The sequence below is a fragment of the Solanum verrucosum genome, unplaced genomic scaffold (genome assembly GCF_900185275.1).
Source record: "Solanum verrucosum unplaced genomic scaffold, falcon-dt-bn FXZP01000020.1, whole genome shotgun sequence".
NCBI lineage: Eukaryota > Viridiplantae > Streptophyta > Magnoliopsida > Solanales > Solanaceae > Solanum > Solanum verrucosum.
Window position 1 is genome coordinate 1413817 of NW_026019903.1, and position 17025 is coordinate 1430841.

General features: G+C 33.4%; 3 protein-coding genes and 2 pseudogenes across 7 annotated transcripts in view; 3 read left to right on the top strand and 2 right to left on the bottom strand.

Annotated features, from left to right (window-relative positions):
* Positions 1–9069, bottom strand: part of LOC125819541 (phosphatidylinositol N-acetylglucosaminyltransferase subunit P-like) — a 23423-nt gene extending 14354 nt beyond the window's left edge. Inside the window, exons 1-2 of one of the 4 annotated variants that reach the window (XM_049499010.1) lie at positions 9011–9069; positions 745–773 (exon numbers count right to left, since the gene is read on the bottom strand). The gene's annotated coding sequence lies outside the window, so the exon portion shown is untranslated. Of the gene's footprint in view, positions 1–744; positions 774–1894; positions 1943–9010 lie in introns of those variants that run through there. The other 3 variants (XM_049499017.1, XM_049498994.1, XM_049499002.1) reach the window with 3 other exon arrangements.
* LOC125819531 (phosphatidylinositol N-acetylglucosaminyltransferase subunit P-like) lies at positions 3567–5496 on the top strand. Its single transcript, XM_049498976.1, has 4 exons — positions 3567–3835; positions 4362–4434; positions 4885–5003; positions 5166–5496. Exons 1-4 carry the CDS (start codon positions 3631–3633, stop codon positions 5285–5287), a joined length of 519 nt encoding a protein of 172 aa, XP_049354933.1. The 5' UTR covers positions 3567–3630; the 3' UTR covers positions 5288–5496.
* On the bottom strand, positions 5599–9048 carry LOC125820408 (phragmoplastin DRP1E-like; annotated as a pseudogene). Its single transcript, XR_007442513.1, has 10 exons — positions 9014–9048; positions 8402–8464; positions 8060–8132; positions 7640–7696; positions 7441–7560; positions 7285–7355; positions 6661–6886; positions 6528–6578; positions 6056–6433; positions 5599–5979 (listed from the first exon to the last, which is right to left on the bottom strand). The product of XR_007442513.1 is annotated as a phragmoplastin DRP1E-like (transcript).
* Positions 9070–13614: 4545 nt separating the features above from the next.
* LOC125820416 (uncharacterized) lies at positions 13615–14298 on the top strand (annotated as a pseudogene).
* Positions 14299–15308: 1010 nt separating this feature from the next.
* LOC125819503 (pentatricopeptide repeat-containing protein At1g06270-like) lies at positions 15309–16481 on the top strand. Its single transcript, XM_049498941.1, has one exon. The coding sequence runs from the start codon at positions 15310–15312 to the stop codon at positions 16309–16311; it is 1002 nt and encodes a 333-aa protein (XP_049354898.1). The 5' UTR covers position 15309; the 3' UTR covers positions 16312–16481.
* The last annotated feature ends 544 nt before the right edge of the window (positions 16482–17025 follow it).

A 17025-nucleotide genomic window follows, 5' to 3' on the forward strand; every position in this document is an offset into this window, starting at 1 on the left:
TCATGGAAAATAATAGAAACCAATCAGACTTCCGTATGCATGAAATCAAATAAATGTTGTGACCACTGGAATAACAGTGGAATTAGGTTAAAGCAAAGCAGCTATACATACAAAATATGAGAGCTCAATACTTTACAACAGACGACATCTTGCAGACAAATCAAAAATTAGTATTTGCATCTGTTTTCAATATTTGCAAAGTAATATATCCAGAGATTTCAACAGCCTTGTCATTTCAACTCCTAAGAAAAATCAATTAGCATACTCTGCCCTATATCCAGATACTGGTGATGCCTGGGCACAAGCATTTCCAGGAAGGCCAAGGAGTCTGACCAAAAGATAAGAATAAGTAACTTTCATGTCATGATGAGCATTACCAAGGAAGAAAATCACATCACATTATAATACTAACAATTCAACTGTATTCCAAACTATTATATCAGAAGAAAACATTGAATATTCAAACATAGGGATATGTTCTAAATAACAGACTAAGCTTCTTAAAGATGAGGATGGGTAGACCTGTAGCAACAACAGTAGTAATGGAGCCAACAAATCCGTAAACTTCAGAAGTCTTTGGGTCCCTGATCTCCAGAAACACCAAAACCTGAATCTCTGTCGTCTGGGTCTGGAAAGAACACAGTGGCCTTCCTATTCTTGGAAAAACTCAAGATCCTCCTAGGGCTATTAACGGAACGAGGATCTTCCCAACCTTTATCTTCCAGCATTACGATATCTAAGAAGGTCCAAAGTGTCACTCTGAATAAGAATTATACTTGTCCCAACAATTGCCAAAGCAGAGATGTTAGTGAATGGAAACTGCCTCTAGAATTAAGACATTTCTAGAGAAAAACCACCAAGCACAACTCACAGAATAATACATTAATAACAATGAGGATCATTAGTTCCTTTGAAATTATGGATTGAATGGAGCTAGTGACCAGGAATTCATCCTTACTTAGGAGTATGTTTCAGGTATGATTAGTTTATGGATTTAAAGGTCTTTAATATTACCGTAACTAAAGACATTAATTAAGAAAAGGAAGAGAACTTACTAGTCAATTGTGTAACAAGATGTGGTGCTAAACTTTCAATGGAGATAGGCGAGAAAGAAAAAAAAGATATCGAAACAGAGAAGAGAAGAGAAAAGCTTTTTACAACACTGACTTTAAAAAAAAACAGGATTGGCAATTACACATATCCAGCATGCCACATGACACATGGTGATATTTTAATTGCTTTGTTTAGATCAACAATGCTCTAACACAAAACCACTACATATCGGTTCTCATTTGAACTTAAGAGTCTAAGTCATTTTTTTCTGTCTCACTTCAGAACATTCAGAAAACAAAGAGATGAATAAATGGACAAAATATAAAAGATATAACGCAGCAGCACATAAGGAGGGCATACAGGGGGAAAAGAAAAGAAAATTGGATTTTCTTTTTTTCTTTCTTCCGAAAGGTTTATTGAGACTCCCTGTGACTCAAACACTTGTTCTTTCTTTTAGGGGGCATTGCAATTGCTACATTGCTTGCCCTAAAATCAGAGTTTCTATCTACAGAAGATCAAACTGCGCTACAATATTACTACTTAATAACATTTTCCTCTATTCACATACTTATAACTATTAATACAATCTCCAAACTGCAGCAAGTCATTCAATCTGGCACTGAGGTAAAACCTAAGCTAAGTAGGTGAGTCCAACCGAGATGGACCCATGATTCACCATAATCTCAATCACCATAATCCCAAATAAATGGGACTAACAAGGACGAAACAAATACAACATAAAATACAGTTGCAATCAGATTAGATAAACCCAATTCAGATTATAATTTTCAAAGGCAATTAGATAGACATGTATGAACTACATCCACAGAGAAAAACTGCTTACCGAGTTACTTGAGCTGCTACCAAATTTGTAGACATCTCAGCTACTGAAATTGAAAATTTATAAGGAAATTATGAATTTTTCGAAACCCAAATAAGTATCATTTTTATTTGTTTCCCTAGTTAACTTGTCAACATAGTAAAACAATTATATTAGGTATAATCCAGAGGAAAGGGACAAAATATACTAATTAAGTTTCATCAATTTTAATTACTAGTAATTTGGGAACAATAATGAACGGCCGAGAGTACCTTAAAACTTGTTTTGTTTCAATCCCTGCTATCATTTGCCCATAAATAGAACTTGAAAGTTTTGTCATTAACCGATCTTCTTCATCAATGCACAATGGAACTCAAAGGTTTATAATATCTCCATTGCTGGAATTCAACGATTTCATCAACAAAATTCCTTTCCGCAGATCCTTTTCTTACTTTGATTGCACTAACTATAAATTAGAGTTTGATAATTTTGGGGGGAAACAACGATATCACGATCGGGTTCTTGAACAAACAAGGGGATAGTGGATAAAACAAATTTTTTTCTTACACTAAGTCTATTTTAGTTACTTACTAGGATAGTGGCTTATTTTGATCACTTTTATCTTTTTGTGGCTTATTTAGGTTCCGGACTCATTTAAGAACAACATATCGCCTCGTTTGATAGATAGAGTGTATAAGAATAATAGTAAATAAAGTATATTAGTAATATTTGTATTAGTAATGTTTGTACTAATAATACTTATATTAATTACATTGTTTAATCATTGTATTAAAAATATCTTGCATGAGAAAAAAAATTATTTACAAAAATACCCTTCATAATTATGCTGGAAAAGATGTAAAAAAGATTTTTGAGGGGTAATATGGTCTTTAACTATGTTAATGCCTGCATTAAAACCCCCTACATTACTAATACAAAAAAATTTCATGTATTAATCACACACACATCAATACACACTAGAGTAAAATATTAGTTATACATACATATATCATAATATATCAGAAATGGGAGATGGAAGATGGCTCGAGAGGGATTTGTAGTTATTAATCAATCTAATGTGTGTATTAAAATAAGGGAAAGGTTCAAATATGTCATCGAACTTTGGAAAAAGGCTGATCTATGTCATCCGTTAAAAGTTTGGCTCACTATGTCATTTCCATTTAAGAAAAGGCTCACCCATGCCATTATTTGTTAATAGAAAACAATTCGATTATGCAAATTCATTTTTTACATGTGATCAATTATGATTCGCCCATGTCATTAATTAAATTATTTTCTTTAAAAAAAAGGCTCAAATATGCTATCAAACTTTGAGAAAAGGTTCATCTATGTCATATGTTAAAAGTTTGGCTCATCATTTCCATTTGAGAAAAGACCCATCCATACTATTATTTGTTAATAGAAAACGATTCCGATTTTGCAAATTCATTTTTTACATGTGGTCAATTATGATTTCGGCCACATCATTATTTATTTTTTTTAAAAAAGAAAAAAAGCCCAAATATGTCATCGAACTTTGAAGAAAGGCTCATTTATGCCATTCGTTAAAAAATTGGCTCGTCTATGCCATTTCAATTAACAAATATGGCATGGATAAACCTTTTCTCAAACATAAATAATATAGATGACTCAATTCTAGAGGCAGTTTCCATGCACTAACATCTCTGTTTTGGCAATTGTTGGGACAAGTATAATTCTTATTCAGAGTGACACTTTGGACCTTCTTAGATATCGTGATGCTGGAAGATAAAGGTTGGGAAGATCCTCGTTCCGTTAATAGCCCTAGGAGGATCTTGAGTTTTTCCAAGAATAGGAAGGCCACTGTGTTCTTTCCAGACCCAGACGACAGAGATTCAGGTTTTGGTGTTTCTGGAGATCAGGGACCCAAGACTTCCGAAGTTTACGGATTTGTTGGCTCCATTACTACTGTTGTTGCTACAGGTCTACTCATCCTCATCTTTAAGAAGCTTAGTCTGTTATTTAGAACATATCCCTATGTTTGAATATTCAATGTTTTCTTCTGATATCATAGTTTGGAATACAGTTGAATTGTTAGTATTATAATGTGATGTGATTTTCTTCCTTTGTAATGCTCATCATGACATGAAAGTTACTTATTCTTATCTTTTGGTGAGACTCCTTGGCCTTCCTGGAAATGCTTGTGCCCAGGCATCACCAGTATCTGGATATAGGGCAGAGTATGCTAATTGATTTTTCTTGGGAGTTAAAATGACAAGGCTGTTGAAATCTCTGGATATATTACTCTACAAATATTGAAAACAGATGCAAATACTAATTTTTGATTTGTCTGCAAGATGTCGTCTGTTGTAAAGTATTGAGCTCTCATATTTTGTATGTATAGCTGCTTTGCTTTAACCTAATTCCATTGGTATTCCAGTGGTCACAACATTCATTTGATTTCATGCATACGGAAGTCTGATTGGTTTCTATTATTTTCAATGAGCAGTTCTTTTTCTGGTGTGGGCATATCTTCCCGAACATTGGTTGCACTCTTTGGGAATTGTTTACTATCCAAGCAGGTAAAGAAGATGTACTTGCAGGCTTGTGTCATCTTTACATCTTGTCTCTAAAAAGATCCCTTTTTAAATTAGGAGATAATATGAATTTCATAGTTTCAAATTTACTTAGCTGGTTTTTCAAGACGCCAGAAGCTGGTTATTGTATTCCAGCTACCTAAGTTGGGCTTAGTTTATTCCAATTTCTGGATCTATAATGGCATTTGGTTGTTTTGAACAAACATCTTGAAAAGAGGAGGCACAAATATTTAATTGATAAGCCCTTTAGTTGCATTTCAGAAATTGATATATATTGGTCCTACATTTCAGAAATTACAAGTGCATGAAAGCAACTTAAAGCATTTGTAGAATGCTCAAGATGAAAAGAATTTTCTTGGCAGAACTAAGCTGGTCACTTACTAATTGTCACATGATATATTTAACATCTTGTTAAATTGTTCTTGGTTTTATCAGGTACTGGGCATTAGCTGCGCCAGCTTATGCGATGATGACTATATCACTAGCTGTAGGATTTTACATTGGTCTCAACTTCTTGGCTACCCCTCCTCCAACTTCTTTCAGCATGATATATGGTAATTGTTACTTGACTTTCTGGCAATGACAGTAGAAAGGATTTTCCTAGCGTTTCTGTCTTGACTCTTGGAGCATGCAATACCCAAATTTAATTTTTAGTAGTTGTTTTTACATAATCATGGGATTGAGCTCGTAATGTTTTCTTTTTATCTATTCTGCAGATGAATTCACAAGAGAACCTTTGCGCAACATGCCTTCAACAGACAATGATGAGCAACCTATAGAGCCTATATCTGATATTCGGATTGATCAAATAAATGACCTTATGTTCAATCCAAGATGAGAAATAATTTTACTGTGCAGTTATTTTGCTTGGGTAGATTGTATCAGTTTCATTTATCAGTGTATCTCTTTGATTCACCCAATTCAGGTACTCGACATTAAATGTAATTTAGATGTGGCTTTTTTCACAATCGTCCATTTGCTTTCCTCTGTGTAGTACAGAAAAACTAATATACTGGTTAGCAAGGGTATATTACTGTTAGGGAAAAAGATCAAATTGACAAGTTCATAATGTTTCTGGTATTTGAGTGTTTTTCTTTGCTCATTGGTTTTAGAAGAAGTTTACTGTTTAAAGACACCATATTTCTACATCATTTCTTTATCCAAGTCCATAAGCAGTAAAAGGTACAAGTACAAAAATGGAGCAGCAGCCTGAGCAAAAGAGCAATTGAATGTGGTATTAACTCAGTTCACAAATACATAATAAAGCAACAATTCATCCAAACCAAATAATATGACTACAACAATCAAAGAATTTAGGATGTTCGAACAAGCAGCGATATTGATTCACCCAAGTCGTGTATTTGTTGTATCGTAGAAGAAAGGTGTCTCTTAAAAGTGCAATCATCGTACCCACGCTACAGAATCAATCTCATCTCTTGCTTTCTTGTACAGTTCAAGCCTCTTGGCACATTGCATTCTTCTCTCCATCAATGCAGGATCTTCATCTAACAATTCTGAAAGTGCCTTGCCCTGAGAAATATAAAGAACTGTCAGCACTAGTACTATAAAAAAAACTCCTAATTCGGGATGAACACTGAGATAGTACCTCTTTCTTCCCAATCTGAGTGTAGAAGTAGTTCAACAAAGATTGTTTGGCCTCCTTAACTTGACAATAAACCACTGCTTTGGGGAGTGTGTTCCTCAATGTATCAGACACCATATTCACATATGATGATACATTTGAACCTATCCGACGAAAGTGAGCCTCTCCATACCGGTCTACGGCAGCAGAAGCTTCTGGCTTTCCCCCCTTGGGGGTTTCCATCTCCTGAGGTAGCTTTCTGAAGAAATCCACTGTCAAGTAAGAAGATTCCATGTCCACTAATCTGACTACCGTCTTTCTACCTTCATCCCGGAATTTTTCCAAGGCTTCATTAGAAGCTGCAGCTATTGTAGATTGTAAACTGGGAAACCGCTTCAATTCCTGCTCCACCAATATATTTAGAAATAATCAGAAAAGGGAGAAGAGGTTATTGTAGCTAAAAATAAAATACAACACAGCTGCCCGGCACCATTACCTGACATTCTCCAATAGATTTCCTCACTAGTTCCTTCAACACAAAGTGAACCTGATATGTCGTTTCACATAAACTTAGAGTTGATAGGAAGCATTAACTATTTGACCCTGATAAATTTTGAAAAATTACTTACAGCATCAACAGAGGCTTCAGCTGGGCTTCTAAAATAATTTAAGGCCCCTTCAATTAGACGTCTATAACCTTGCTCAGGTGCTATCAAGTGAGGCTGGTAACCATCTGCCTCTGAAACAACTTTCCTCACATTTTGCACAGAGAGATAACGGTCAAACGGGAGTTTTCTCAAAGCAGCAGGTAGTTGGTTGTCAAACACTCCATAAATTCAATCACCACCAGGTCGACTGATTAACAAAAAGAGATAAATTCATGTTATATATAGTCTAGGTGCAGAGCAATAAACTGGAAGTTCATCTTAAATCAGTACAAGCATTTACAGACAAGATAGACGAGTGTCACATGTCTACTGAAATGTGTTGCCAATTCCTTGAGTTTAATGGGTACATCCTTTTTTTTTTTTTACAAGTTCTCATGAGTGAAGTTTCTTCAAATTCTTTGTGTTTTATGGGTACTAGTCACATTTGGTGGTCTCTTTTCAGCCTATGCCAAATCCCTCCTTGTATTTCAAGTTCCTTTGTGCTTTATGGTTTTCCACTATGGTTCCTTTGGATTTTTTGAAGTGCTTACGATAATGAAAGTTAGATTTGGAAAATTAAGGGAAAAAAGAAAACAATCCACTTACCCTCCATCTAGATGCTCCTTAAATATCTTATCAAAAGTACGGCAAAGTTCCAAAATAGTATACAGTTGAGCCTGAAATAGACCAGTTCAGTTACTAAGATAAAGGAAAATCTCTCGATCAACAGTAGCAACGATAGATATAGAAGTCGAAGCTTACGCCTGCATCAACAGCAATAGGCCTTCCAAGGTGGTCCAGTTCCGATTCAAGTTCATCTATGCTTTAATTGATAAGTGATGTGATACTTGGTATTCTTGCCTTAATAAATTGTTCTAAGTGCTGAAATGGAAACAATCTGAATATGAACTCTGCTCAACTTATTTAGGAACTCCTTACATGAAAAGAACTATAAGTATACCTTTGACAGCAGTTTTGCAAGGTACTCCGAACCCATTTTACTAGCCAGATGCCCATACTAGCAGTTTTTCATCTTGAGCATTCTGCAAATGCTTTAAGTTGCTTTCATGCACTTGTAATTTCTGAAATGTAGGACCAATATATATCAATTTCTGAAATGCAACTAAAGGGCTTATCAATTAAAAATTTGTGCCTCCTCTTTTCAAGATGTTTGTTCAAAACAACCAAATGCCATTATAGATCCAGAAATTGGAATAAACTAAGCCCAACTTAGGTAGCTGGAATACAATAACCAGCTTCTGGCTCTGGTGTCTCAGACAAACCAGTACTATGAAATTCATATTATCTCCTAATTTAAAAAGGGATCTTTTTAGAGACAAGATGTAAAGATGACACAAGCCTGCAAGTACATCTTCTTTACCTGCTTGGATAGTAAACAATTCCCAAAGAGTGCAACCAATGTTCGGGAAGATATGCCCACACCAGAAAAAGAACTGCTCATTGAAAATAATAGAAACCAATCAGACTTCCGTATGCATGAAATCAAATGAATGTTGTGACCACTGGAATACCAGTGGAATTAGGTTAAAGTAAAGCAGCTATACATACAAAATATGAGAGCTCAATACTTTTCAACAGACGACATCTTGCAGACAAATCAAAAATTAGTATTTGCATCTGTTTTCAATATTTGTAGAGTAATATATCCAGAGATTTCAACAGCCTTGTCATTTCAACTCCCAAGAAAAATCAATTAGCACACTCTGCCCTATATCCAGATACTGGTGATGCCTGGGCACAAGCATTTCCAGGAAGGCCAAGGAGTCTAACCAAAAGATAAGAATAAGTAACTTTCATGTCATGATGAGCATTACCAAGGAAGAAAATCACATCACATTATAATACTAACAATTCAACTGTATTCCAAACTATGATATCAGAAGAAAACATTGAATATTCAAACATAGGGATATGTTCTAAATAACAGACTAAGCTTCTTAAAGATGAGGATGGGTAGACCTGTAGCAACAACAGTAGTAATGGAGCCAACAAATCCGTAAACTTCATAACATTTCCCTCTATTCACATACTTATAACTATTAATACAATCTCCAAACTGCAGCAAGTCATTCAATCTGGCACTGAGGTAAAACCTAAGCTAAGTAGGTGAGTCCAACCGAGATGGACCCATGATTCACCATAATCTCTATCTCAATCACCATAATCCCAGAAATAAATGGGACTAACAAGGACGAAACAAATACAACATAAAATACAGTTGCAATCAGATTAGATAAACCCAATTCAGATTATAATTTCCAAAGGCAATTAGATAGACATGTATGAACTACATCCACAGAGAAAAACTGCTTACCGAGTTACTTGAGCTGCTACCCAATTTGAAGACATCTCAGCTACTGAAATTGAAAATTTATAAGGAAATTATGAATTTTTCGAAACCCAAACAAGTATCATTTTTATTTGTTTCCCTAGTTAATTTGTCAACATAGTAAAATAATTATATTAGGTATAATCCAGAGGAAAGGGACAAAATATACTAATTAAGTTTCATCAATTTTAATTACTAGTAATTTGGGAACAATAATGAATGGCCGATACCTGGAGAGTACCTTAAAACTTGTTTTGTTTCAATCCCTGCTATCATTTGCCCATAAATATAACTTGAAAGTTTTGTTATTAACCGATCTTCTTCATCAATGCACAATGGAACTCAAAGGTTTATAAGATCTCCATTGCTGGAATTCAACGGTTTCTTCAACAAAATTCCTTTCCGCAGATCCTTTTCTTACTTTGATTGCACTAACTATAAATTAGAGTTTGATAATTTTGGGGGAAAACAACGATATCACGATCGGGTTCTTGAACAAACAAGGGGAAATTTTGTTTGCCGGAGATGAAAAACTTAGGTGAAGTGCACTTACCCTTAAAAATATTACTCCATCCGTCCCACATTTTATGTGAGTTACTTTGATTTGGCACGGAATTTAAAAAAGAAAAAAAGATTTTAAAAATTTGTGGTCCAAAATGAAAGATATAAATTTGTGTGGTTGTAAATCATTTCATTAAGGGTAAAATAAATATTTTATAGTCAAATTGTTACTTAATATAAAAATGTGTCGTTTTTTTTGGGACTGACTAAAAAGGAAAGCAAATCACATAAATTGGGATAGAGTAACAGTGTTAAGGTAACTTACCACCTTCTTCTTTTTTCCATCAATTAACAGGTAAGGACTGGGTTGTGAACTTGTAATATTAGTACCTTCCTACACTTTTTTTAGTCTATAATATAATATAATAATCATTGTATTAGGAGAAGGCTCAAACATGCTAGTATTAAATTTTGAGATAAAAGGGTCATTTATGTAGTCCGATAAAAATTTGAGTCATCTATATTATTTATGTTTGAGAAAAGGTTTATCCATGCCATATTTGTTAATTAAAATGGCATAGACGAGCCAAATTTTTAACGAATGGCATAAATGAGCCTTTTTTCAAAGTTCGATGATATATTTGGGCTTTTTTTCTTTTTAAAAATAAATAAATAATGATGTGGCCGAAATCATAATTGACCACATGTAAAAAATGAATTTGCAAAATCGGAATCGTTTTCTATTAACAAATAATAGTATGGATGGGTCTTTTCTCAAATGGAAATGATAAGCCAAACTTTTAACATATGACATAGATGAACCTTTTCTCAAAGTTTGATAGCGTCTTTGAGCCTTTTTTTTAAAGAAAATAATTTAATTAATGACATGGGCGAATCATAATTGATCACATGTAAAAAATGAATTTGCATAATCAAATTGTTTTCTATTAACAAATAATGGCATGGGTGAGCCTTTTCTTAAATGGAAATGACATAGTGAGCCAAACTTTTAACGAATGACATAGATCAGCCTTTTTCCAAAGTTCAATGACATATTTGAACCTTTCCCTTATTTTAATACACACATTAGATTGATTAATAACTACAAATCCCTCTCAAGCCATCTTCCATCTCCCATTTCTGATATATTATGATATATGTATGTATAACTAATATTTTACTCTAGTGTGTATTGATGTGTGTGTGATTAATACATGAAATTTTTTTGTATTAGTAATGTAGGGGTTTTAATGCAGGCATTAACATAGTTAAAGACCATATTACCCCTCAAAAATCTTTTTTACATCTTTTCCAGCATAATTATGAAGGGTATTTTTGTAAATAATTTTTTTTCTCATGCAAGATATTTTTAATACAATGATTAAACAATGTAATTAATATAAGTATTATTAGTACAAACATTACTAATACAAATATTACTAATATACTTTATTTACTATTATTCTTATACACTCTATCTATCAAACGAGGTGATATGTTGTTCTTAAATGAGTCCGGAACCTAAATAAGCCACAAAAAGATAAAAGTGACCAAAATAAGCCACTATCCTAGTAAGTAACTAAAATAGGCTTAGTGTAAGAAAAAAATTTGTTTTATCCAATAATCCAAACGTTTTCCGTTAGTCTCTTAACATGTATATTTTAATATTAAACAGAACTATTTTTTACACTTTGTAAAGTGTAAGTTTTTCTTACACTTTATAAAGTGGAAGAAAAAAATTCTATTTTTACAAAGAGGAGTATTTTTCAAGTATTGTTATAGGAGAACGTTGTTGACTAGTCTTAGGCTCCTTCCTAACATGAATTTTAAGTATTGTTAACTTGATTTGATCTATGTAGTCATTTAGAACCCTCAAAAAGTTGGTCAACGATTCGTCATTATAGATAATCCATTCTCCAAAATTTACATGTCCTTATGATAAAAATGAAGTAGGGTATTTTATGACTTTAATCATATTATAATCAATATTATTTAAACCTATTCTTTTATAAAATGATGAAAGAAATTTATGATATCGGGCATTAATTGAATATTTAGCATTGTGTTTGGGAGGACAATTATAATAAACAATATTTTCGTCATGTATAATTTCGTCATCTGAATAAATCGAAACTCTAACTTTTGGTTCAGAAGACAATTTTTTGTGATTGAAATGAAGAAAAATAGAAGACTAAAGATGTTGAAGGGCAATGTTTGAACGTCCTTAAATAGAGCTTGGAGTAGTTTTTAGAATTAAAAAAAATACATAGGGTAATAATTTTTTTTGTTTTTATGATATGTCAAATTAATATAATTGTATGACAAACACCGCAAAAACTTCATAAAGAGAGACAATTTAATTTAAAACGGGAAATATATTCCTCTTTGTAAAATATAATTTTTTCTTCCACTTTACAAAGTGTAAAGAATAATTCCATTTTTATTAAAATATTCACGTTAAGAGACTAACGGAAAACATTTGAAACATTGGATAAAACGGAAATTTTTCTTACACTAAGCCTATTTTAATTACTTACTAGAATAGTGACTTATTTTGATCTTTTTTTTGTGGCTTATTTAAGTTCCGGACTTTTCTTAAATGTCAGTTATGTTCGCATCACAAACTATTCTTTTCTTAAATATATAGTATGATATGTGTAATTGTAAGGGGTCGTTTGGTTTGAATATGAGTTATGATGGGATAAGTTATGTTGTGATAAGTTATGTTGGGATTAGTTATGATGAGATAAGTTATCCTGAGATTATTTCTTATTTTGTGTTTGGTTTGTTATATTCAAAATAATATATATTGATAAATTTTAAGAACAAGTTGTTTGTTTACAAAATTACCCTTCACTTTATTTAAACTTTTTAAATTTTTCTTTGTGAGCTTTAGTTATTCATTTTTTAAAATAAAACTTTTATTTTATTTAACTTAAATATTTTTGTTTATGTATTTCCATGATAAGTACCACGTGTATTTAAAAATATAACTTTTTTTCTTATTTAGCTTAAAAATAAAACTTCCCTCTTAAGTTTATTAAAGAGAAGAAAATTTATGAGAAATCAAAATAAAATAAACATAAGAATTAGTCAAATAAATTCATAAATAAAAATTATATTTATATAGTATAATTTTTTAATAGAAAAATATGTATAATTATCATAAAAATAAGGAGTAGTAAATATTATTATACATGGTATTAAAAAAAATGTAAATATACATAAATGTGAAAAATGATGTATAAAAAGGATTTAAAGGGACATATTTGTCATTTATCTATTTTATCTCGGGATAAGTTATCCCGGAATTACTATACCACCCATGGGGAGGGATAACTTATCCCGGTACTAATTATTAATCCCAGGATAAGTTATCCCGGACTTGCCAACCAAACAACATAATTTTTTTTATCCCATCACTATTATTTCTAATCCCTCACACCAAACGAGTCCTAAATGTGTTTGTGTATTATCCGACTCCTTTGACTTTGAGCTCCAATATGATGTTTCTTTAGGTGACATTATGATAAACTACTGCTACTTTTGATTGCTTCATTTTCTTTCTACTCCTGTATATCTAATTGCTTGGTCCTTTTGCTAGCTTGTCATATGCGTTACCTTTTTAAAAAAATTACATTTACCTTCCTGCTTTTTTGGTATTCCACGAAAGTTTCTTATTGATTCTCTTCGAGTGCACGCTGAGCTAATAGCTCTTGTTCGATAACTTGTAAATCACATAGAAAATGTGTACCATACTAGATAACTAGTCGTGCAACAAGCTCGACTAAGAAGCGTTGATTGAAAATCGATGAATATGCTAATGAAATTGAAAGTGGTTATGTATTATTCTTTTCCCTTAAATAAGAAAAAAGAATTCTTCATTCCTTCATCATCGAATACTGATTTTTACCAGTGTGGAGCCCTGTAAAAGACAGTGAAACGGCGAGCCAACGGTCAAAAAATCAATTGTTAATAGGAGACAATTGCGGACAGCTGCTCGCCATTTGCTTTCTGCAAAATCTTTGAAATTTGCGTGTGAAAATAAAAGTTACTCGTTGAAATCTGCGTGTGCAAATCTAAAACCTTTCACAACAAATTAAACTCCCTTTCTTTCACCTTACCAATGGCTAACCCAAAATCATTCTTTCTCACATTCAATCATCTAACAATATACCTCATTCTGTTGCTACTATCACAATCCCCACAAATTCACTCAACATGTCGCAATTTCTGCAACAACATTCCCATAAACTACCCGTTCAGCATTGAAGTATTGTCACATGCTGAATTGCTCCGCTACTGATTTATTCTTCCTAACACCATCAGGAAATTACAAAGTCCAATCAATCAACTACGAAAAGCAAACCATGACGATCTTCGATCCTTCAATGTCTACTTGTTCAATCCTACAACCTCACCTCGACTTCAAAATGTCAGAAATTCAATCAGCTATAATCCCGCCTACGCCTGACACGGTCTTCATCCTCGTCAATTGCTCCATTGATTCCCCTGTACTTAACCATTACAAGTCGCTCTGTTTTAAATTCTCCGGTCATTCGTGTGACGAACTCTACGGTTCGTGCACTTCGTTTAAGTTGTTTCATTTACTGTCTAACAGTACGCCGGCGTGTTGTTTCACGGGTTATGAAACGGTGAAGTATATGAGTATGGATATATTGGATTGCACGCATTATACTAGTGTTTATAATACAGATAGATTGGAAGGTGTTGGGCCGTTGGATTGGCTTTATGGGTACAAAAAATAAATAAATAGGTGTTGAAAGATGAAAGTAATAACTCTTAGACAATTATTTAGTCTACAAACTCATATAAATTGTATATCTGCAAATATTGAAAGATGAAAAGGACATTATATAAATTATAGAGAAAATGGCTTGAAATATATTCGAATCTTGACCGAAATTGTTGTAACAATTTCAAACTTTGGGCATGATCGAAATTGTTCCTGTCCAAAGTTTGAGATTGTTACAGCAATTTCGGTCAAAATTCAGATATATTTTAGACCCTTTTTCCTAAATTATATGACAGTAATATTTTTTTCTTTTAGCTAATTCATGGTGTAATATGCACTTTGTAAATATTCATTACATTTTAAAAAATTATAATCTTAAATGAAAAAAAAAAACTCAAGAGTACATAATTAATAATCATCTTCGTAGAAGTCCAAAGGCATTTGACCATTTTTGGGTTGCATCTTTTAATTGAATATAACGTTATTGATTAAATTGAATCGTGATTTGAAAATATAAACAAAATAATTAGGAGAATAATAACAACACCTCATAGTAAAGTAATTATAAAAGTTGTAAAATGTATGGAAACTGAAGAAGAGGCAAAAAAAAACAAAAATTTACAGAAGAATACGGATGCGTGATAGTGTTGATAGTCTGATCAGGTATTACTTTTCTCCTTTTCTACTTGATAGAATGTTGAATTTGTATGTATTTGAATCTTTCCCAGGAAAAATAAAGTTTCTTATTTTTGTCCCATTTTATGCCTGTTCCCTGGTCGATGTTATGCCACAATGAATATTGTCACATATTTTCTGCTCTTCATTCATTTTGCTATATCATGTGTCCAATTTCTGCAAACCCCTTCTGCAGGTGTAGGTAATTCAAGCATTCTGAGCCGATACTAAGCTGTTCATTCCAATTAAAAAATAAAATCAGCTTCCGTGTTTGATCAGTTTATGTGCAGCTCAACTAATTTTATTTACATTTGAGAGGAAAATAAGAAGAACCTGGATATCCAGGGTGATGGCTGTTGCAAAGCTACACTTCTCTGTTCGTCCTCTTTGTCGTTCTTTTATCTCTTCAGCAAGAATGCTTGAAGAATCCATTAAAGCTGTGGTGGAAGATAAAAGATATGAACAGATTCCTGATATTCTAAGCTCTTCTGAAGGGTTTCACTGCAGTCCGAATCCCTTTTCATTTTTATCCACCTTCCCTGAAAACACAAGTGTCAAAATTGTTGACGAAATTTTACAGTCTTTTTCTCCGATCAGGCCTCGTTATCGCCCTCAAATTGCATATTCCTGTCTCCTTTCCTACAGTCTCCAAAGCTCAAATCCTCTCCCACTTGCTCTTGCCATTCTCCAGCGTACCCTTCGCTCTGGCTGCATTCCAGTACCTCAAACTCACCTCCTACTCTCCACTGCATGGATTGAACGTCGGAGTAAATCCTATTCTGTTTCAAGCATATTGTTGGAAATGCAGGATATTGGATATGCACCTGATTGTGGCACTTGCAGTTACCTAATCTCATCGCTTTGTAAGGTTGATCAGATAGATGAAGCAGTTAATGTATTGAAGGGAATGGGCCGTGCTGGTTGTAGTCCGGATTTGGATTGTTACGGTTCTTTAATTGACAACTTATCCGAGCTAAGAATGACGTCTGCTATCATAAAGACATTGAATGAAATGGTTGCCATATTTGGCTTGAGCCCCAGAAAAGAAACTTTGGTGAAACTTTTGGCAGCAATACGGGCTAACAAAGAGATAAGGAGAGCAATTGAAGTAATTGAGTTCTTAACAAATGAGGGTGTGCATATTGGATTCGAGTGCTACCAATCAGTGCTTGAAGGGTGCTTAGAGAGCCGGCAGTTTATTTTGGCTGGAAAGTTTGTGATAGAAATGACCAAGAGAGGCTTTATACCATACATAAGGTCAAGGCAAATGGTTGTTGAAGGCCTGACAAGTATTGGTGAGTGGAAACTTGCCAATGCCGTGAGACAGAGGTTTGCAGAGCTAAGGTCGTAGTTCCATGCATACATGTGAATCAGTAAGCTTTATAGAAAGGGATCAAGATCATTATCCAGACTGAAGGTGTGACTGTAATTTCAGCAACTCCGTTGGGAGTCCTCTCAGAACCTAGGTACTGTATATCACTTTATAGTTTCTTGATTAGTTTATGAAACTCAAAGCTCGTTATTGCATTTTCATATGCATTAGATGGAAATTATGCATTTTTTGCTTCTGAATGTTTGATACAGTCATACTGAAGTTGTATAGCTTCCCCAGTAATTTGAGATTGAAATGTAGTTTATTATTTGTAAATCATGACTTCTCATTTCCGTTCAATAGTTTAAACTTTTCCTGCTTGAGATAAGAAAAGCATGTGATAAACTATAAAAATCAAGAATTTTTGTACTGTCCAATGTCATACTTAGAAATCTACATTATAAAGAAAACCATGACAAGTTTTAAATAAAATGAGTATAAGTTTCGTAAGAGATTAAAGTTGAATTGAAAAGTTCTACTTGGCAATCTGGTATTTAACCAGATTCTAATGTCAGCTGGTCATTTTTCCAGCATTCCCCAATAGAGAAACAGTTAGGTAAAAGTGGAGTGTTAGTATATAGCAAATCAACAAGAGAAGCGATCTACAAGGATTTGAAATTTTGTTGGTGGGAGGTGACGGATATCCTATGGAATTAGTTGAGGTGTTTGGCTCGGACACCCCAGGAATTCCAT

What these genes read in the sequence shown, in the direction of transcription:
- LOC125819531 (XM_049498976.1), top strand. Translation starts at nt 3,631, where the DNA reads ATGCTGGAAGATAAAGGTTGGGAAGATCCTCGTTCCGTTAATAGCCCT. An exon ending in TACTACTGTTGTTGCTACAG is followed by an intron (nt 3,836 to 4,361) that starts GTCTACTCATCC and finishes TTCAATGAGCAG; the next exon opens with TTCTTTTTCTGGTGTGGGCA. An exon ending in TTCTTTCAGCATGATATATG is followed by an intron (nt 5,004 to 5,165) that starts GTAATTGTTACT and finishes TCTATTCTGCAG; the next exon opens with ATGAATTCACAAGAGAACCT.
- LOC125819503 (XM_049498941.1), top strand. Translation starts at nt 15,310, where the DNA reads ATGGCTGTTGCAAAGCTACACTTCTCTGTTCGTCCTCTTTGTCGTTCT.